Below are 22,950 nucleotides of genomic sequence, written 5' to 3'. Positions count from 1 at the left end.
GAGAAACAAAGACATCTTAAGCTTATCAACCCATCCTGGGACTTCTTTCAAGTAAAGATAATACTGAATCATAAAGACCATTTCTGTGATATACACAAGGACTAGCGCACAGCTAAGTAAACTAAAAGAGCTAAGAAGCAAAGTAAAATGCATAGAAGTGGCCACTGGCCAATTCTCTACCACATAGGCACCGAAACACCAAGGGATGATACTCACTAATGGAAAGTGGGGGGCCTTACTGCAATCAAAGTAACCGATACAATGTCCACCCAACCCTGGCTCACACTGTGAAAGCCCCAAATTCTTATTCTACCTCATGGAAGAATATCCTCCTAGCCCACGAGTGGGAAATTATTTTGGCTGGAAGGCCACTTAATGAGTTTTGGGGACCTACCAAGGGTCATATTCATTTCTGTGTCTGTCTCTCGCTGTCTCTCTTCCCTCTCTCTGGGCGTTTCTACACATTTATTAATGTGCCATAGTTACTGTGCATTATGTTTAGTACCTTTATTACCAGGTACTAAATCAATGCATAGTAACTGGCACTACTGAGCATAAGTACACTGTCTGCCATGACATGCTAATGTGCAGTAGAACTTATCTACTGCGCATTCGGCGTCTTGTGTAGATGCACCTTCTGTCTCTGTCTCTTTCTCTTTCTCTGTGTGTGCATGCATCTCTCTCTGTCTGTGTCTCTCTCTGTTTCTCTCCCCTCCCTTCCTTCCCTCCCTTCAGAAGCCCCAGGAGCCCTGATGCTCAGCTGCGGACCCAGGCAGGAGCTGCTGCCGTGTTGGGCAGGCGGCAGTGTCAGCTTCAGCCAGGTTCTGCAGGGAGGGAGGGGGAGCGAGACAGAGTGATGCTGGCACCCACCCAGCACAGCAGCAGCTCCTGCCTGTGCCTGCAGCTGACGCCGCTGGCAGGTTCCAGGTCAGGGCTGTGGTGGGAGCTTCCACTACACTGGGAAGGTGGCAGGTCAACTGCGGACGCTATGGGCAGGTTCTGCATCCAGGCTCCTGAATCTGCCCACGGTGACCAGAGCTGACACCACCACCCACCCACAGTGTGGACTGGAGGCTCCACCTAGGTCCACAGATGATGCCTGATGCTGCTGGGCCAAAGCAGTCCCACTTACCCAGCTGCCCAGCATCACGCAGTAGCCAGGGCTGCCCATGCACCAGATCCAGTGAGTTGGCAGCTGTCCACCCATGGGGCCAGACTGAATCCGTCGATGGTCTCAATCTGGCCTGCTGGCCTTATTTTGCCCACCCCTGTCTTACCCCCAGATATGGTACTCAGTGTAACCCTGTGCACGGCAAGCAAGAATTACTTTGCCATCTTTCAGTATCCAATCTCATGTGTATCCCTTAAGTACCATTGATGACCACATAATTGCCTTTCTTTTGAGCCCCCGGGGCTATTCCATTAATAAAATATGTTCTGCAACCAAATTTTCAATTGGGCAGAGATCCATTTGCAGGGCAGGACATGCACAGCCAAACAGGAGATGAACAGAGGCCATGCTGGAGCCAGGCAGTGGGACTCCACATTACCACAGGGGAGACAGGCTTAGAGCATTAGTAACAGATACTCCTTTCTGTAGTAGGGAGCCATTGCTTAAGAGGGCTGCAAAGCCAATTCAAACTGCCTGCAAGCCACACCACCTTGGGGTGTGAATGGCAGACACATCACAAAGCTGTAAGGCTGTGAGCTATTGCTTTCAGCATAAGGGTTTATTAGCTTTGCAGATCACACACACCAAGATGAGCATTTACTTGTTCATGCAAGTGATGGGCTTTTGAAGCTGGTTCCCTCTGCTTAGTTGCACTCTGTTATTTAGCCCTGCAGGGCACCTAAATGGATATAGGAATGGCAGTCACTAGCTGGAAGTGCTGACTGTAAAGTTACTGTGGCCAGTCCCGTCCCATAGTGTTTTTATAAAAAAACTGGTAAAACTTAACATATGTCTAAATTTCTTCCCTATGGCCAACTACTTTTCTTTCTGCCCTCTCTGACCTTGCAAAAGCATCCTGCTGGGGAATGAGGTTCCATGGCAAAAGTCACCTAGGAGATCAGGTCTTCCAAGTCATGTTTTTCCCATCCTCTCACTCCTTTATTAGCAGCTGAACCCAAACACTTGCGATATGAATATCTCCAGGGACATAACAGCTTCATGGGCTGTTCATGCATCCAAATCTAAAACTACTATCCCTTGCTTCAACCTGGGGTATGTAACAGAGCATTCTTGGCATTTGGGATATTCTTCCTTGTAGTTATGGGTGAGGGCTTGAAAAGAGAAACTGGGGGATTCTTTGAGTCAAGTGCCCATCAACACAGGGGACTTTGCATGCTGGCCCAGAAGCCTCTTCCAGTCCTCTTATTCCTATTACCAGCTACATTAAGCCCCAAGTCAGGTGGTCACAAGACATGGCCTCAAGGCCCACCTGTGGGATGTGGCAGTGGCAATGCATGAGGGCAAAAAGTTATGAAGGGATACTGGATGTACCCGCAGAGAAACATGAGCACTAATCTGCCTTGGTGGAGGAATACAGGGAAAGCAGGTCCTAACCAGAATCTATCCTGAGACCTGGCCTCTAGTCCTCTTGTGAGCAAAACTGAAATGAGAACTAACTGCCCACGCTCTGTTTAGGCAGTTAGGCAACCTCCTTGTGACTTGCATTTATTCAGATTCTTCCCCTGGCCATGCAGCATGGCCATCCTGGACCTTCCTGCACCCTCTGTGATACGAGTGACAAGATGTCAAATTATAACAATAGAGAAACTTAATTATCCCTGCCCACTAGAACAATCTCAGTCCCACATTCCTGAGAGCCTTTCACGATTAGATGCCAGCAGGATTTTGCTATTAATATCTCTGCTTGACTAACAGTAATGAGCATTAACATTATCCTGCTTAAGAGGAAGAGAGAGATCAGACGCACTTGAGCCTACTGGATGTGACACTTAAGTTGTGGCCTCTATCGCATTAACACTGCTGGGTGGTGCTGTGCAGGCTTTACTCTGTTGTTCTGATTGCCAAGGAATAGATAACAAAGAACATTCAAGCAGCCCCCATACACTGAACAGCAGTCCTGCCAGCACTAGCCAGATGGGGGAAGATCACTGGGAGGTGCTTTCCCCTCCCCAAAGTTAGTCTGCTGCCCCTGCAGCACTCTCAGTTTCTAATCAGTTCAGAGAGAGAAGACCAAATGATCCCCAGATCACTCTTGCTGGGCTGACAGGTTCAGCTGCTCTGTAGCAGTGCTATCACCTGCAACCTGGTTATATCTAGGCTCATGACAGATGACAGGCCTGGAAGCAAGAGCTTTTTTGCTTTTTTTTACTCCCAACTACAGAGCTGGTCCAACAAAAAATATTACTAAAAAACCTTTGTTTCACCCAGTGAGATAAGAGTCCTGTGATGGTGGATTATTAAGTTGTCCATCTTTCTCTATCTATGGTCTTGTTGCATACTTCAAAATGTCACCTCTTTGGGACAAGGACTATTTTGCCCTGTGTTTGTATACCACTTCACATAATGAGGTCCTTCCAGGTCTATGACCAGGGCTCTTAAGGGCTCTGGTTATATAGACCAGGGTTGGGCAAAATGTGGCCCAGGGGCCAGATGCAGCCCACCAGGCCATTCTATCCAGCCTGCGGAGCCCCTAAAAAATTTAGAAAATTAATATCTATCTGCCCCTATATGCCTATCATGCAGCCCTCGATGGCTTGCTAAAGCTCAGTAAACGGCCCTCCGCCCAAAATAATTGCCTACCCCTCTTATAGACAATAAGTAAGTAAAGAGGGGTTACTGGTCTCGCAAATCAGTGAAATTCACATTAAAAAAAGATTCTGCAGAATAGCCAACAGGCTTACAGCAAAAACATTTCTACTACAATCAGACTCTATGATGATTTCTCATTTCATTACTCATTCAAACTGTGTATATGGATGTTGTTTATTTCACAGCAAACAATCCTCAAGAGAGTCAGCTTTGTAAAGTGATTTAATGGGAAGGAACAGAAACAAGGCTTTTCCTATGTGCACAGGATTTCCTGTAAATTGAAGGATTTTTAATAGAATGCTTCAAGAGGATGTTTCTATAAAAGGGCTGAAGAGTTGAAAATAATAAGAGCCACTGCAGTCTGAGCTGTTAGGATGTTGTGAGCACAAGCAAGTTTCAGCAAAATAGGGCGTGTGTGTTTTGCAAACTAGACCCCCTAAATTCACTAACTGTCATGCATATTTTTAAGAGCATGATTCTCCTCTGGCTTGAAATAGATCAGACTGCTAAAATACACCCTCTCAGTGTCAGTATAAAAATTCATCCTTACAACTCACTGTGCACTTAAAAAAGAAAAGAACACCACCCAAAATGTTCAAAAGCACTGAAAGATTTCAGGCATCTTGGTTTTTAGGGAGCTGAATCACTTTACAAAGGGATCAGAAAATACTGAGCACCTCCCCTTTCAAGGCATCTCAAGTTGGACACCCAAAATACTATTCACATTTTAAATTTCTTGAAAGTTGAAATTATTAATCTTTTCTCTGGAGATGCAGTGATTTGTAAAACTTCTGCCTGGCAGCCACCTTGTAATCAAGGCAGAGAAATCAGCATGCAGGACCTTACTGGGAGTGGTGGGGCAACAGGTAAGAAGAGTTTAACCATTTTATTTTCAGTCCTTGTTGTCACTTTAAAGCTTTCCTTCACAACATTCTCAGCTGCAAATGGGATAAAAACCCGTCTCCCAGATCTGTGGTAGTAAGGGAAACAGAAGAGAGAGTAACAAGCAGCAACTCAATAGTGGGATACAGCACGAGGTGTGAATACTCGCTGGACAGTATTTGTTACACCAGAGGTTTCCAAGCTTTTTAAGCCCACAGGCCAATGTCAATCCTCAAATTCATCACATACCTCCCTCTTGCACCCTTCAGGTCAAACTTTTAATTTGTAGGGATGGGGGAGGGACAGATGCAATCTACAGACCACAGTTTGATAATTACTGCACTATGAGGCAGGGCACAGGCTGCTGTCCCCCACTCCAAGAGACCACATACATAAACCGTCGGCTTTCTGCACACTCCCACTTCAGAAGACTCCAGACACAGACCCATGGGCGACTGATGACACCTTGGGGGGGGGCGGCTGGGCACGTGCCCTCCCAGCATCCAGTCAGCAACCAGGGGGGGTCCCCCCGTGGCAAAACTCGCTGACCCGAAAGGGGCTGCAGCACTCCTGGAAGTGGCCACAGCGGCACTACATCCAGCACTCCCGCTCCCTGGCCAGCGCTCGTGGGGGGGCACCAGCACTCCCATCTTCCCCGCTTGTCCATCTCCTAAGCAGGGAGTGCAACTGGTCAGGGGGTGCAACAGCACTCTCAGGGGCTGCATGTGCACTCCCTATATGTTGTCATTGCACAGACCCTGTGCTTCTCCATCTCCAGTGTAGTTCATCCTGCTCAGGGAGCATGCAACTTGAGAGGCCCCTTGATTTACCCTAGCCCTATCTTCATTCATTGCCATCATACCTCATACTTCCCTTCATTTGCCTGCTTCACATTCTCGATGTCCAGCAGAAGCGACCAGACCTGGCCTCGCACCTGGAGGGGGATCCCTTTGTAAACCCTGCGGCACATCTGCAAATCAAGAGGAAAGCGAAACAAAGTTAGTGAAACAAGTCTCCAGGAGTGGAGTAATTTAACCACACAATCGCTCCCTAAACAGAGCATCTTACAGATGCCATTCAATAGGGACATGACTGGGAAACCAATGACCCATCACAGTCTACTAATAGCCCTTAAGAGATCACTTCCATTCATGAGGAGGAGCTCTCCCTTGGCAGTAAGAGTTGGGAGCATCTTGACTCTGGTTGTTTTTTCTAGATTTTGCATGCTGTATGGCCAGAGGCAACCACCAAGTGGATCAAGGGCCAAGAAAGCTAAGACCCAGCTCTGCCACCCACTGGCTGCAATATGTTGGCCAACTCACTTCACCTGACCATGCCGCACAGGCATGTTTACCAAAATTAAGATGCTACCTCCTTCTCTCCAGAGGCTGAGAAGGTCCCCATAAATGTTCAGTGTTAATACCCAGTATCAAGACGCACTGTTACCAGAAAACAAGTTTTGCTTGGAATATTCATGTTTCTTGGAAGAACCAGACCCCAACTTCTACGCATGGAGAATAGACCCCAACTTCCCCCTATTCCAGATGGAGAACAGCTTGTGTATTTGATACATTACCAGCCCACCCCCTTTCTCTCCCAAGAAATCTGCATGGAGCTGATTGCACAGGGGTGGGAGATGCAGTCAAGGATGGCAGTGGTCTAGGAACGCACAGGTTAAACCAGAGATCTTCATGGCATGTAGGGAGCAGGATTGCTGCTGCAGGGGAAGGCAGAATCCTCAGTGCCTCCATGTGAATAGTCCAGAACATCCCCTCTCTTCTTCATAAGAGAAAATGCTTCTCCTGTGGGACGGGAGGGCAGCACCCAATCCTCAGATACAAAACCTTGGGAGGTGCTAATGGAGATTCCCAGACAAACAACCTGGTCCTGCCTATGGCTTTTGGCAGGGGAACTGAACACAACTACTGGGAAGGAAGTAAAACTGTGGCAAGAATATTTCTAACACAAGGGGGGAAAGCCTGTGTCTGTACATATCTGAAACTGCTTTGTTTTAATCCTTCTTTTGCTTCATTTATAAAGCCACCCCTTGCTGAAAAAAGATCCCTAAGCAAAGGACAACAGAACAACCTTTTAAAGAAAGTTAAGGCCTTATTGTTCCTACTAGAAACAGAGAAGTTGTTTGTTTTTTAAAAAGGTCCATTCCTGAATATTTTCTCCTCCTCAGTTCTTCTCACCCTCAAATTGTCTTCCAGATGCACTGTAAAGCCAACAGCATTATTATTTGCAGTTAAGGAGTCCTTCGTGCTTTCTTTTATCTCAGTATGCTGCCCAAAGTCTACTTCTGTCACCCATTTGCTTAAATTCTGCCTGCTGTTTCCACAGGCATTTTTCTGCTCTACAGGATGGTGTTGGTAAAGGCCAGCTGCACTATGCTTGTCAATAAGGTTTTGCTAGGCTCATGAACAGAACCAGATGCAATTTTCTATTTTCCTATTGACATGCATCTTGCATAAGATCACTTTTATGGGACCATTTTCCTGCTTCAGATTCTGAACTTAACCAAATTTGTATATCGCACTAATAAAGAGAATATGGAGCAGATACGTGTTCCATGGCCTGCAGTTTCCAGGCAGCAAATGCACTTATGACTTTGCAGGATCCACTGTTTAGGTAAACCCCTCACTGGTTGTGCTCCTCCTGAATTAAAAAGTCATGAACTCACATTCCCATGTTTTGTTGTTATATATCTTGAAGTAGTGCCTAACCATAGCAGTCAGGATCCAAGACTCCACTGGGCTAGGTGCTACAAACCCAGAACACAACAAGAGTCCCTGCTTCATGATGCTCACAATCTCAGTGTATATGCAACACATGACAGTAGGTGGATGCAAGCAGACAGATCAATGGGAAAGCACCTGAAAATAATGAGGTCATCATACCTGGGTTCAGGTTCATAATGCACGAGGTTTCCCCAGCTGGTTGAGGTGCTAAGACAGAAGTTATTTCAATTAACCTGTAGTGGAACCCAGATGATTTCAGGATACTCAACATGTCTATAGGTCCCCAGAGGGCACTGCAATCCTCAAATGTTGTCAGCTCAGTACTTTTATCTACTGTAAATATTCACAAAATGCCTGCCCTACTTCTAAGTCTGATCTACAGATACTTCCTACCAGGTGCAGTGGAACAACTTTGAGCATCCATGATGTTTTTGAAGTATCTATGCCTGGACAGTAAGTAAGCAACACACCTAGTGATGAGCATCTGTGGACTTAAACATGCAAACACTGAACAAGAACATAAAAACAAACAGCACAAGGGCTGTCCAAGGGTAATTTCTATCCCATCTGAAATATAACTGGGGAGCCTGATATTAAGAAAGATATCATCATTCCATACAGTTCTGGTTCATTATCTGTTACTTTAGACCAGGCACTTTCCTTCAACTCCAGTTCTTTGGGGAACACTCAAGTAAAAGCAAGCATTGACTAGAGGGCTAAGAGCAGGATTACAGCTGTCCTCACTGAAGACAAGGTTCTTTGGATAAATACGATATCTTTTATTAGACCAACTCAAATAGTTGGAAAAATTATTCTTAGCAAGCTTTCAGGCACCAACACTCTTCATCAAGCTGAGGAAGCATATGTGCTCTTCCTGGATGGAGTGGTAAAGCAGCCAGAGGCCAGTACATATGCAAGAAAGCCAGTCATCATTTCACAGTCTTGGCCCAAGCCTTACAAAGGCTCCATCATCATTTGGTCTCTGGAGCGGCGACCTGTAGAACATTGCTACTCCTTCCTATTCTGCTGCTGGATCAGGTTGCACTGGAATGCAACCAATTTAAAAACAGCACAAAAGAAGTGAGCAAAGAAAACCTATGCGTGTGCAATGACATAATGAGATGGAACATTAAGCCAAAGAGGTGTTGATAAATAAGCCTGGCTGAAAGCAGGTGTCTGAATGGCTGTAGCACAATGGCTGAGAAGAGACCAAAGAAACCTGATTTGAATCTGTTAAATTTGCCTTGTGATTAATTTATTTCCAAAAGAATTAGGAGAGATCAAGGATGACTGATGTTTTCCTGAGGTACAATGAGATGCTCAGCTCTGCAGGGAAGGAAGCATTTTGCTTTGAATTCCCAAAGATGTTAGTGCTGCACTTTAATGAACACAGATTCACAAGCATTTAGTAAATAGCTTTCAGCTGCATCTCTGCACCAAGTCTCTCTCTCTGTTGGGATGGTAGCAGGAACAAGGGGATGTCTTAACTAGTTATAACATAGCTGTATTCAACAAGCTGCCACCCCTACCCCCCAGCCCTATGTTCAACATAGAGTACAGCATGCAGTAGCAACAGCCTTTAATGGATGGGCACCTCTCCAATATCTGGGCTCCTTAGGGATGAATTAGTGATCTTTTTATAGAGGAAATATGGTATTGATTTACTTGCCTCTGTTCTGAGACCAAAAGTTAACCTCTGAAAATGTTGAGCAAGAAGAAAGAAACTTCCCACCCCAGAGAAGAGCACCGTATTCCATTTCTTCTTGTGAGAAAGCTGGTTGTTTGACAACCCAACAACAGCCAGGCTTTTTGGGTGCAGTACTTTTTTTTAAAGGACACTAGGTAGTTTCTAACTTGGTCTGCCAGCAGTCAAGCTAATGGTTCCCGGTCCCCATGGACAAAGTCTGTTAGAGGCCAACACTGCACTTTGGCAGCAGCCTGAAGAAGAGTAACAGTGGGGAAGGCTGAGAGCAGCTCCCCCACTTGTACAGTGCCCCAGTGTAAGGTGGAATCATCACACTGGCCTGAATCAACGAGGCTTTTGGATAAGAAGGACTTCAAGGGGAGCTCCAGTTGTAGGTACTTTGGCTAAAAAGAACTTGGGAACAATTGACCCAGGTACCTCCCTTTTCTTCCACCTCTTCCCCATCCTAAGTTACAATGGGATGGGACACATTTTATTTCTAGTGTAATGCCATTTATGAAGGTCAGGGGCTAGCTATTCCACTAACCTGAGGTAGTCTCAGGCAACTGAACAGTATTGTCTCTATTACAGATATATCATTTTAACTATGGGAAGAGCTAAGGGAAGAGGTCACTGCAAGAAGAAAACATGTTCTTCATTGGGGTTGGCTAAGAAGCATTAGTGACTCCAGTTTGGGATAGTGAAGACAAAGAAATCTGGGGTTTAACCCCAATTACCATCACAATTTGAAGCTTAGCGGAGAGGCTTGAGTAAAAACCCAGATCTCGGCTCTTCACTGCAATGCTACCCTGAGTTACAGCACTTGGGTTAAACAATCTGAATTAACATCCACTTTTTTGTGGTGTAAGACACATTCTTTGCAGGTAAAGCAATATAGTTCCTCTAGTGTGGGCCTTGCTATCTTGGTATAAGTACAGCTATTTCTGTTTGGAAAGTAATTAAACTAAACCAAAAAAGTACCATTAGATTAGCATAACTGCATCCATGCTAGGGATGGAATTATTTTAGTCAGACACACGTCTCTAATAGAAACTGGTCTACTGGTACAAATCCAGCTATATGGCAGGCCTAAAGCTCAGCCTCCTGTGGCGGCAACTGAACACAAGTCCCAGGCTCAGCCCAGAGCCTTAAAGTGAACCTGTAGTTTTGTCTAAACTGTTACTTTACTTTAAGGTTATTTTCATTAGGAGAATCCAACACTAGTGCTCATTAGGAGATAGATGCAAGATACAACAAGGGATTAAAGATATCCAGGTGCATGGAGATCAGTGGTTTAAGAAACCACTGGGAACCATTCAAGGCAAAGCAAAGCTGAGGAAGCCAAGGGAAGCAGGCAGACACCCAAAGGAACTCTGAAAGAGTAAACCTTTTATTGAGAAGAGCTGGTGCTTGTGAGGAGCTACAGCTAGATAGTTCCTGGGTAAAGCATCCTGCCCTGTGCTGAAAACACCTGCACTTAATGTCAAAGAAGAAAGGGCTTCTTTATTTTGGACCAGGACTAACTTAAAAGAGCCCCAGAGTTCAGTGACTCATCTATCACTGGTCTAGACTTTTTCTGGCGAGGAAGTCTTGGCTGTTATCAGATCAGGGAGCCCTCTGCAAGGTGGAGGCTGGACAGCTGGTCCTACAAGTGTAACCCTATGCAGGACATAGGGGAGAGGGTTTCAATCTCCAGTGACAGTGGGTTTTTTTGTCATTGATGACTGTCCCAAGCTCAACCCCTGGGAAGGCCACATACCTTTGCCCTTTCACCATTTGTTTCTAATATTTTGTATAATAAATGTTTAAAACATCAAAAATAATAATAAAAAGTCTCTCTCTCTCACTGTCATGCTTAAAGTTTCTATTCCTCTGCAAGTCGCTTGTTCTCTGCCCCTGCTCCCTCCTTTAAGCAGGGAGAGACTGGCTCTACCCAGGGTTTCTTCTGGTTCACTAAATATAGGAGGGGTCTTACTTGTGTAGTCAAATGGAAAACATAGCTGAGAATCCAGCAAAAGAATTAAGCAAAAGAGAAACATATGCAGGCAGCAGAGGGGATTCTCAACTCAACTAACACTAGCTCAAGCATGGCCAACCTGCAGCATGCCTGATGCAAGTGGCGTGACTTGGGCAAAGAGCACAGGGCAGGAAGCAGAAAGCCAAGCAACAGCTTCAGCTGGGGAAGGAAATTGGAGTGGCACTCAGGGACAGCATGGCTGCTGCTGCACTAGATTATACACACTGTTTCTTCTGTGTGGTGTCCTTTAGCCCTGAACGGGTGGGAACCCACTGGGATCACACAGTCTTGGATACAATGATGGAGCACCAGGCACTATCAGAAATAATTTTCATAAATCTCTCTCAGACTTCTTCACAGATGTCCCTTGTCATGACAGGGCTCCCTTTTTGTTTCAAAGACAAGGGTGCCTTTCCCATGGGAAGTTTCCATAACAAGCTATTCTGTTCTCTGTTGAGATCATACAGGGTCTTCGTAAAGTCCTTGTGCACTTTTAAACTTTAATAACTTAGGATGTAGGTATGATAGAAACAATCTGTAAATGGCATTTAAAAGCAAATTTATTAAAGTTTGGGGGCAGCTAGAGTACAGCCACACCTGCTCTGCACACTGGATCGGGCCCACTGGGCAAAAAAGGTTGAATTCCACTGACAATGACTGCAAGGCAAGGCCTCATCACACTCCCTACACAGGAAATAGTTTTTGTGTGCTTTCCTAAACTCCGCATTCAAACCACCCTCGACATACCCACTGATAACATGAACCCTATGGATTCCAACAGAGGGAAAATCTGTGCAACTTCTAAATCCACCATCTGAACTGCATGAGGACATTCAGTCCTTCTGTGCAGTAGGGTCTTAGCAGCTTGCATCTGAAAAAGCAATCGAATATTGTTTTATGAGTGACTGTTACTGGGACCGAGGAAATATCCAGATGAAGAACTTGCACTACTTCAAAAAGCAGAACTGAGCGCTTACATTTCATTCCCTGTAATTTTGTACTGGTTATGCTTCATAACTGTGTAGGCTTTTCTGACATTCCAAAATCAAGGCTTGCCCATGGAAATCCCAGGAAATGAGCAAAAATTCATTGCTAGACCTGAATGAGAGTGAGATCCAGACCCTGTAAATTTCCATGTCATCCAACATAATCTTTCTTCACCTGGTCACTCTTTGCACTTTAGACCCAGCACTATTCCTATGGATTTAATTGAAAGCAGGAGGCAAGATCTTTAACACTGGGACAATGCCTCCTCTGTACAAGAGAGTTGTGAACGTGTAGGGTTCACTATAAGCAATTACTTTATTTATTGTTAGAAAAGTGCTCTCTGCTTTTCAGCCAGAAAGCAACAAACCCTCAAAACTGCTCCTTAGAAGGTAGTCACTTTCGACTCCCTTTGCCACTATCTGCCCAGACACACAGACCCACTGTAAGCCCATTAAGTAACTGTATATTGTTCACGTTGGAAGTTACTAAAACTGAGCTCAAAACTTGTTGAAGAAACTGAGCAAGGGCTGAGATTCCTGTTTTTCTACTTTGCCTTACATGAAATATTTGGTTGAGGGGTAAGCGAGAATATGGTTTGACCTTTGCTGATGCTGCCAATGCAGTAATCTAATCAGAACCACACAATCAACTACACAGCGGTTGCCCAGAACCACACAGAGCGTGAACATTAAAGTCAGAAGTCCCAAATCCCAAAGCCTAAACCAAAAGACCATTCTTTTCCAAAGAAACTACCAGTTCCTCAGAAAATACAGCCAAGAGGTGCTGGTTAACGGTGCACACTGTACAGAGGAAACCATCCCTCATGAACTCCACAGGCACTCCACTTACACCCTGAAGTGAGAGATGGAAGCGCACAGACTTAACTTCCTTAGTTACAAATATTACACTTCCTTTCCTTTAATTTGAACAAGTGATCCTTTCCTCACATTATGCCACACGTGAACTTTCCTGGTCCATTTCAGTCGCCAACGCCATCCCAAAGACTGCACTTTATACAGTTCAATTCCTTCTTCTCACTAGGCTTTTATTTACACATGGAGACATATATTTTCAGAACTAGTGATTGCTGGTGTCCAAAATTATACTTTTTAATAAAGCCCTGATTATCCAAAAGTGCTGAGCACACAATCACTAAAAATGAGGCCTCAAATATTGTATTTCAAACTTCAGGCAGAAACATTTTCAGTGTGCTCTGGGATTTTTTTTTTCCATTTGACTTAAGAAGCATCATAGACATTAGTTCATTTAACCTGTCAGTGCAGCTTTAAATTAGATGGATTTTTTATGCAGATCTGTAGATGTGAACTAAGCCACATGCCAAAGCATTTACAAGGGCAAAATCCCAGGTGGGATAATAGCTTTTACGTACATACATACATATATATGCATATATACACACACATACATGTACACACACAAAACTCTCCAAAGGACGTGTATACTGCAAAAAAGAATGTGTGTTCTTAATTCTCCTTGGCAAATCTGAGTTAACTTGATTTAAAACAACAATAAAGGCAAGTAGATTAGGATTTAACTCAGGCTAGCAATTTGAATTTGAGCCTTTAAAGTAGCAGTCGGTGAAGTTTTCCAGTAGCGGGTTGAAATGGTCCAGTTTGGGTCCAAGACAGGCCAATGTTAGGACCCAATCACTGTCACCACCATTTCTCCCAATGACCTGGCTACAGTGCAGCAGAGGAAAGGTCTTGGCTGTCCAGCTACATCATGGCATAGCATGGTATGGGCGAAGACCCTGCTACTGAATGCCACTGAAGCCCCCGTCACCAAATACTGATGAAGCCTCAGCTCCGTGACTAGATCCAATGGTTCTGTGAGCCAGATCCAGCCTGTGAGCCATAGGTTGCTGATCCCTGTTCTAAAGGTACTTGGCTAATACAAATTAAAGTGCAAATTACCTTGCCTTCATTGCCATGTCAACTCAAGTTAGCTAACAGAGGTGAGGCAGCCCATCTGAAGAACAATTTTTTTTGTGGTGCCAGCATCTCTAAGTGCTAAAGAAATTTACCTAGTCCTTTTGGAGTATGAAAAACTATCCTGTTAATAATACCAATTTGAGTTAGAGGACACTGTACGGCTCCTGCACTTCTCCCTGTTAAAGCTACTGAGAAATAGAGAATAACTGAAAGAATAGTAAATTAGACAGGAAGACGATAAAAATCCATTGCAAGTCTTCAGCCCCATTCATACTAAAATCTACATCAATTCGTAGTGCCAAGGAAAATATTATTCTATCTTCTCACATATAACATGTCCCAGAATAGATTTTAAAACTTTATTAGTGAATGTTAAAAGCTGTGGTTAGCTACATGGGTTTGTGGGGATTTAAGAGGATATGGAACCCCATGCATTGTGACTACAGGGAGTGTAGTTGGGATGTGTTGGTGCAGTTGGTCATGTATGTTAGCCCAGAGTAAATGGGAAAAAGAAAACAGCAATGCATCGCTGTTGAGAGGATACACGGCCCCGCATATGATAATCACACCAGCTAAAGAGCGAAGCTTGCTGCCAGCCCTACATACTGGATGGAAGCTGTGCACCCACCCCAAGCTCCGGGTTTAGGGCTGTGCACCAGGTCCAGCCATGGCCTGACCCCACACACTGGCTTGATCTGATGTATGGGGCCATGTCATCCAGCCAGGATCCAGAATATTTTTTGGCAGGGGGAGCAGTGGCAGCTTTAATTGCCATGGCTCCCACTGCTGTAGCAGTTAAAGCTGCCAACACTCCTTTGCCACCAAATTTCCAAACTTGCAAAGACCCATATTTCTGGCATATAATGAGCACCCCAATTTCCACCAAATGGTTTGGGAAGGGGAGGGGGATGTGGTGCTTTTTTTTTTTTTGCAAGACTATATAGTAATCATGCATCCTTTTTTGTTCCTTCAACAAAACATTAAGATTCTTCATGCCTTTTCACCACTGATTCCTCCATAATTAGGGCATCTATAAAAAACACTTTGAATTGGTGATGCTAGCATGAGGGAGTCTGTTCTGATACTTCTCACACTTCCCCCATCCACTTTTGTTCTGCACAGATGGTCCCAATCATGCTTGCTCTTAAAGCAGGCTCAAGTCTCCAATGTTTCTTAATAAAGGCTAGAAAAAATACCCTTCCTTCTTCTGTTGAACAAGATCACGCAAAAGGAAACAATTACACGGTTTCTTTTAGTATCTTTTTCACTTGGAGAGTAGAAAACACCCATAATCCAATACTCCCATATCTAGGAAAGTTGGAAGCTGAACAGATGCAGAAAACTGAATCTTTTTGTGGTTATTTTGCTGTGAACATATTTGATCATGTCATTCATTGTTAGTTTGCCATCCCTTTCTTTGTCATAAGTAAAGGGACTGTCAGACCCTGCTAGCTGGGGTGGATGTTCAATAACTTCTTCCATGTCTATTTCTTCTGTGGCACTGTGCCATCCCCTTGATCCAACTAGTGCATGGGAAGTGCTATGAGAATTAAAGGGTTTGGGGGATTTTTAAATGAACAAAATTCCCGCTTCACCTTTTTAAACACACTTGGGGTGACGAAGGAATATCAGAGACGTTAATGGAGCCTCAGTATTCCCAAGAGATGCGTATGGAAGTACTGAGATCAGAAAAATTGAAGCACAGCAAGTTAAAAGCTAGGCCCAAGTTTCCAGTAAGCTGTTGGCAGAACTAACAATTTCAACGTTCATCTGAAAAGCACAGATTCTTGGCTTCCAGTCCTGGCCCCCAACTACTAGACAAGACTCCCTGTCCTATGTTAATGAATATTAAAGATGATGCCAACTGGAATTATATGTGAACAGAAAGAATAGATATTTTGGTCTGGGCTTCCGGCTACGAAGCAGCAGCAAGTTGATAGCTCTTCCTCAGAACAGCCACTGCTGACATCAAATATGGACCTAATCACACATAAGCAAGTGTACCTTTCAATCTGAAAATCCATTTGGAATAACATTGGAAATGATGAGGACACACTGGGTCAGATCAAAGACCCATCTAGCCCCGGTTCCTGCTTCTTATAGAAGCAGAAAGTGGATGCTGAAGGGAAAAGTATTTCTGCAGGGCTTATCCTAGCTGATCTGTCCCCTGTCTCTCTTCCAGCATCTTCCAGCTTAGAACTTCTCATTTGTAGTTGTACCCTTCACTATGTTGTAATACTCACCAATGGACCTATCCGGTATGAATGTATCCCATCCCTTTTGAACCTGGTTAAATTATCAGCTTCCACCATCTTGTGCTAACGAGTTCCATAAGTCAAGTATACGTTGTGTGCAAAAGATCTTTATTTTTAAACCTGGTTCCTAATAATTTCATTGTACATTCTCTAGTTCTAGTACTGTAAAAGATGGGAAATAGTAAATCCCTTTGTGTTATCATCACAGCATTTTTTACTGCCTCCTGGGGTAACAAGGAATAATGGTCACAAACTGACAGAGAGCAGATTTAGGCTAGATATCAGGAAAAATTTCTTCATGGTAAGGGTGGCCAAAATTTGGAATGGGCTTCCAAGGGAGGTGGTGCTCACCCCTACCTTGGGGGTCTTTAAGAGAAGGCTGGATAGGCATCTGGCTGACCCCAGTGCTCTTTCCTGCCTAGGCAGGGGTCAGACTCGATGATCTGTTGAGGTCCCTTCCGACTCTAGCATCTATGAATCTATATACACAATCTAATATTGAGCCAAAGTGTAACAGTAATTCATTTTTCGCATGTACATTGCACCTCATTGCAAAGAATTTATAAATTGCTTCACTTGGCATCTACAGATACCAGTGAAGCCACCGTGTTTTAGCAGGACAAAATACGAGGGGGAGAGGAAAGAAATGCAAAATATATTCATAAGACAAGACAGAGGGATCATTCCTACCCTAATGAGAAAGAAATGAGAACCTTGTGGCCCACCCAACCCACAGCACCCAGGTCCCCGGGGTTTGGGAAATCACACCCAAGCTATACCCTTTTGCCTTACCATGCAATCAGTGCAACTTTAGTTTTATGCTTCTGTCCTATCTTATCAATGATCTAGGAGCTGAGTAAATATTTTGGGGCTTGTGCTGTGAATATCTGATGGTCTGTTAAAATAACTGGAACTTGCCTTGCTGTTCTTTATTTTAACTCCTATATTTTGGCATATTAGTGACACTCACAAGCAGCTTTAAGATAGCAACTTAAATGGGTTTAGACAGCCATATCAGAAAGAAGATACACAGTACTACAGGTCTAAACTAGACAAATAAAAATACTCTCCCTCCTACCCATATGTCTCTCTCAAGAAAACACTCTTACAGAAAAGCTCTAAGTGGGTTATTGTTAGCGAAATTTTCATAGGGGTTCCTAGATTATGCATGCACAAGGAAGTTAGCCTGGTGTATGCAGTAACTATTTTTTCATGCACAAGAATCCAGGTAGACATGATTTTTTTTTCCCCTGCACAAATGAGAACAAGTGCAAAATTTTGAAAGGCAGAATTTCAAGGACTCTTTTAAAAGATGATCTCATGCCATAACCACAGTCTCTCCTCACCTGGCATTCCAAGACCATACTCAACTTTTAAAGGTAGAATTTGCAAGCCATTTTTTCCAAACTGCGCTACATCACCATTCCCCGCTCCCCCACAGTATTACAAATAACTAGTTTTATTATCTTTTCCTCTCCGTACCTTGTCGCTGCTTCTGTATTTGGTCCATTTCTTCAGCATTTTTATCCATTTGTCCACTCGCTCAATCTCCTGCAGTTTGTGCTGGAAAAAAAATCAGTTCAATCCAAATAATATTACAGAAGAAGGACTTTTCAGTCTCATTAAACTAAACTGTGATAACATCATCTTACATTCAGTTTCATACACACACCTTTTGTAGCACTGACAAGAAATAATGAGAAGCGCTTGCAGGGGTAAACAGCCTCTTCCCAAAGTAAGGAATGAAGTGCAGCAGAGGCCAGTGAAATGCCCAGGCTGGGTACATAGACCCTTCTTGCAAAAGGAGCATTCCTTGACAGTCACAGATGCTACAGCGCACACCCAACCACAAGCTGCTCCACACTGCGTCTACCAGATGGCAGATAGCTGCTAGAGAAGACTTAGTCCCAGTTAGGGTTCTGATCTGGAAACTGGACAGTCATGTTACTGCAAAGCAAGCAGGTCCCTTGCGGTGGTAAGGAAGTAAACTTTACCAGTTGAGCTGACAGGAAGCCTCTGTTCATACCCTATCACTCACAATCTAAGCATGTCACAAGGATTTGCACTCAGAGGTAAGCTCTAGAATGACCTCCCCCACAAACTGCAGTGCAGTTATGAACTCTTACACTCCGAGATCCTGAAACTAAAGGCTTAGTAAAAACTGAATCAATTTCTTTTTCTGAAATAATTTTGGGCTTCTTTGAACCTGCAGAGAAACCTCCCCTAACAGAATAGTTCTCTTCTGCTGAGACAGAGCCATCTAACCGTGGCTTGAATATCAGAAAGGGGGCTGTGATCTACTGGCAGCTGTACCAATGCACAAGGTTTAAGATTAACATGTCAACATCACGCCCTGCTCAGCTTCCTTAATGTTCAAAAGACTGGTCCCACAACTCAGGGTAGAATCTGATTCTGACCTCCTCTCACTGCAGTTTTTATTCCATCAGTACTGAATAACTAGCTACATCTGAGGACTTGCAACCAGTGAACTTAGCTGGGGGCTCAATACTTACCACAGGACAGAAACTTAGTAGAGTACCTCAGCTCTCCATTTTCCCTGCTCCAAATTGAGCTAACACCACTAGGAGTTTCCATCACTTCCATAGCATATAGTGGTTGGCTTGCCCCAGCATGCAACACTTTGAGAGCTGCCCCTCTTTGAGCAGATTTCCTGTGATGGCTTTATGGTAAGGAGTTACTCCATTAACTTCACAGCCACAGCTGAGGTGAAGCTGGTTTTTATTTATTGGAAGAAAACTGTGCTCATGTGCCATGCCTAAGGTCTTTACTTGCTGTTAAACAGCAGGCCCCATCACCTCCCTGTTCAGCACTGTGTTTTACAAGGTCTGATCTCAACAGGCAGTAAAATTCTTCCAGTTCTTACCTTCTCTTCCACTGCACTGCGGATCGGCAGCTCGTGTTCACTGAAAGAGTAAGAATTAGTGATTGAATCTACAGGCAAGAAACGTTTGAAGCACTACACGGTACATAGTGGAAACATGCATTGATCAAGTGTTGAAGCAAAAATTCACTGCTTTACAGAGATGGCCTGCCTGAAAGGAAAATCAATTGTTTGTTGAAAGTTTAGGGTTAGAAGTGGTTTTTTAGTAAAACAGGTAAGCAAATCTTCTACCACCCTATTTTCAACAGTAAATGCTGTTTCCAAGGGAAAAATCCCACTTGCAGGACATACCTGATGTTCTTTTAGAAAAATTGGGAACAAAAAATATTTCACTTTAAGGTCAGCCTTGGTACTAATCAAAACACTACAGCTTAATGCTACAGTTAACTGCATCTACTTGGAGGTGTCATGGTACCTTATTCATTCCCTCATTGTCTCTGTGCTGGAGTTCCTCATTTGTACTATACCTCCCTGATGTACTATCCTCCATGCTCTACATGAGTCAAAGCAGTGAGTCATGGGGTGTCCCATGCCACATCATGGGAGTCCAGCTAGTGATCCCAGCCCACAGAAAGGAATCTGAGCAGGAGACACCTGAACTACAGCTCCCATGATGCACTGCAGGAATTTGGGAAGATGCAGTCTGGTTTTTTAACTAAGCCAAGGTATCTCAATTTAGTTTAAACCAAAATGCTTTCATAGGGGAACACCAAAGGGGTTAGCTTTGATCAAAACAGTCTCAAGAAAAGGACTCAAATTCCTGGACTTCCCATTCCATAAGATATATTGACTTTGTTGAAATATGGCACAAAAGTGAGCATCAAAACATGGGTGTTTTCTCCCCAGGAAAGGCATTCCAATTCTTGACCAGCTGAACTGCTTAGGACAGAAGTGAGAGGTCCCAAAAGAGTTGTTTCCTCTGCTTCTACTTCCCCATGCATGCCAAGGTGCAAGTGCATGATGCTCCAAGTCCCAGAAACATAAGATGCACACTCTTGTACTGAGGCAGTGCTCTGTTCTAGTCTGTGAACAAAACCAGATGAGTGCTGAGACAGGCAGTCTCTGACTCTAGCCTTGGCCAACAAGAAATAGTTTCTCTCTCAAATTCTTCTGAGAACATAATGGCTGCCGTCATGGATTTTCTAAACTGTTGGCCTACTGTCAGATTCTCCCACCTGACCACCTGAAATATTTTCAAGGAAGACTGTGTTTGTTCAAAGCACTTTGGGAGAATCCTTGAATGGTGGAAAATTTCCACCTCAGAAAGCTTCCATTTGTTCAAAGACAAGCAGACAATACATCCATTTCACTTTATACATGTGGGACTAATCAAACAGCCAACAACAAAGGTGTTGAAGCCACTGCCAGGTCAACAACCTACATCAACACACCACCAAGGGCAGCTGGAATAAGATGAGGGAGTAACTTACTGGAGAAATCCAAATCTGTCCGTGACCTTATACAGGGTGAAGTCAGCATCTTCCCATGGGTCAATCTGAGCTCCTTCCTGTCTTCCCTGCAAAGCAAAAGATGACAAGAGTCACCCCTGAAATGATGCCAACAGTGCAAGGCCCTCAAAGCATGAATGCACTAGTTCTTAACACTTATAGGAATGGTATGAGAGCAAAGGACTCTGGTGTAACACAGGTCTCAGCCAGCAGGTCTCCCTTTGTACTGCCTGGCCCACGTGCCTCAGCCATGAATGCATGCACATAATTAGGGCTATGACAAAGTGTAACCCATTCTCATCTGCAAGGGGATACAGCACTGAAGAGCACAAGTCCTATTATTTTTTTGGTCTCCAAGCCCGTTCAGTCTCTCTGCTGACACCGTCAGGTCTCCTAGTCACAGAACTGGTGGTCCAAGTCAAATGGTGACAACCTCAAAACCGCAGAGGGAGGCGGGCTGAATAACATGGGGAAAATGGAAACCCAGTACGAAGTGAGAAGGAAACTGATAATGAGAGTTCTTTGGTTTTGCCTTGTTCAGGTAGAGATAGTGGAACCTATATTTGAACTGACCAAATGGAGGTGCCTCAGCCCATCTGCAAAACCTTCATCATGAGCTAATTATACACCCTCAAATGTTGCCTGAATTCTTCAGTTCTTTGGGCAGAAGCCAGAAAATGGTGGGTGGTGTAGTGTAATAGTACTGGGTAATGTCTGAAAGAAGACATCCCCTTTTACTGGATTAGGCACTCCTGATTCCCCAGATGGGTAAACTCTTAAGCAGCACTGTGGCTGGTTGACAGATTAGTACCTTTTCATACTTGGCGATGATCTCAGCTCTTTCCTGTGCTATTAAGGTGTCAATATCTTTCTTCATGTCAGAAGCTGTAAAAAGCAAAAAAGGAGAGGAAAAAGGAGATAATAAGCAAATGTGCACACAGTCTGGGGAATATTTTGGGAGACTGCTAATAGAAAAAAAGCTTTGCTGAGAACTTCAACTTCCAACCTCACCCAAAGCTAAAATTAGGCTGTGAATGAAAAGCTGCAGAAACAAAGTGCATTTGGCGCTTGCACATAGTGAGCACAGCTGCTAAATCTGTGGTCTTTGCATGGGCAAACAATTGGATTTGAGCAAGTAGGAGTTTTGTCCCCATCAAGGACTGCAGGATTGGTTGCTGTGCATTTTTTCTTCACATGCCTACACTCAAAATCAGGTTTTTCCTGAGATGTATGAAGGTTAAAAGCCCCGCAACATTAGAACTCTTATATTATACCAAAGTTTGGGCCAGCTGGATTCCTACAGGGCTAGGCATTTACGTTGATAAAGGGAAAGGCCAAGTCCTGCCCTCACACACAAAAAATCACAGGAAGCTCCATGTGGGCATCTGAAAACAGTCATAGAAGAGGCGGGGGGGGGAATCCTTCAGAAAACATTAGCTACTTCACTGCATGCATACTCTGAACACAGAGATCAGACTAACATAAGCAACAGAATTGCAAAGAAATTAAGGGACCTGGATACCACAAGCACCTTTGCAGTTGGCACTTGCACCTTCCTATAAAGTGACTGAATAGATCAATCCATCAATACTGCTAAGACAGTGTTGTTCATCAGGCCACTGTCCTGGAACCCAGGCTATTTGCTTTGCTTTGCACAATATGCATGCAATCACCTGAAGGCAACTTCCCATCTCCCAGATGCTGGGCCAGTTTTAGAACCTGCACACAAAACCCTGGTTAAGAGAAATGGAACAGCCTTCCAATCACACCACAACATGTTTCCAAATGAGCATGGGAAGCTTCCCAGGCACTGATAATCTGCAATAAGCATTTGAACCACAGTCTGTATGGGTGGCAGTCTGCAAGAGACCCAACACGGTCACTGCAAGAATCATCTACCATGCAAAGGAATAACCTGGAGGGAATGAACTTGCAAAGAAGAGCTATGGTCTTCACTGAAGACAACAAAATTGAAAAGGGAGATATTAGTTATACTTCTCCTTATATTAATACAGAACAGTTTCTTATGGCATATGATCCTGTTAGTTCTTCAGTCAGTATCATTTGAACTAAACTAGCTGATGCAACTAACACCAAGGCTAAGTACAGACAGTCAAAAAGCCTGAGGCTGAATTGATTCAATCTTCACAGGTTAATCTAAACTGCGTAGATTGAACTGATAAACAAGTGAACAGACATTCACTTTTGATTCTGGAAATGCAGCCACATGCCTGCAGTGGCACAGGCCAGAAGCTGGTGGGAGGCAGGGGGCAGTGCAAGAGCATGTCTCCCTGCTCTGCT

At 44.0% G+C, this 22,950-nt stretch overlaps 1 protein-coding gene across 5 annotated transcripts in view; it reads right to left on the bottom strand.

Moving 5' to 3' along the window:
- The window catches only part of LOC102386824 (USP6 N-terminal-like protein), a 165,476-nt gene that overhangs the window by 19,930 nt on the left and 122,596 nt on the right, over positions 1 to 22,950 (bottom strand). For all 5 annotated transcript variants that reach the window (XM_014517755.2, XM_025198589.1, XM_025198588.1 and 2 more), the window contains 5 exons: positions 21,461 to 21,534; positions 20,632 to 20,717; positions 19,184 to 19,223; positions 17,782 to 17,862; positions 5,526 to 5,633 (listed from right to left, as the gene is read on the bottom strand). In XM_014517755.2, coding sequence (XP_014373241.1) covers positions 5,526 to 5,633; positions 17,782 to 17,862; positions 19,184 to 19,223; positions 20,632 to 20,717; positions 21,461 to 21,526 — 381 coding nt within the window. In that variant the 5' untranslated portion in view covers positions 21,527 to 21,534. The remainder of the gene's footprint in view (positions 1 to 5,525; positions 5,634 to 17,781; positions 17,863 to 19,183; positions 19,224 to 20,631; positions 20,718 to 21,460; positions 21,535 to 22,950) is intronic.

The sequence above is a fragment of the Alligator sinensis genome, unplaced genomic scaffold (assembly GCF_000455745.1).
Source record: "Alligator sinensis unplaced genomic scaffold, ASM45574v1 scaffold907_1, whole genome shotgun sequence".
NCBI lineage: Eukaryota > Metazoa > Chordata > Crocodylia > Alligatoridae > Alligator > Alligator sinensis.
Note: the sequence above shows the minus strand (reverse complement) of the source record. Positions and strands in the feature narration are given on the sequence as shown.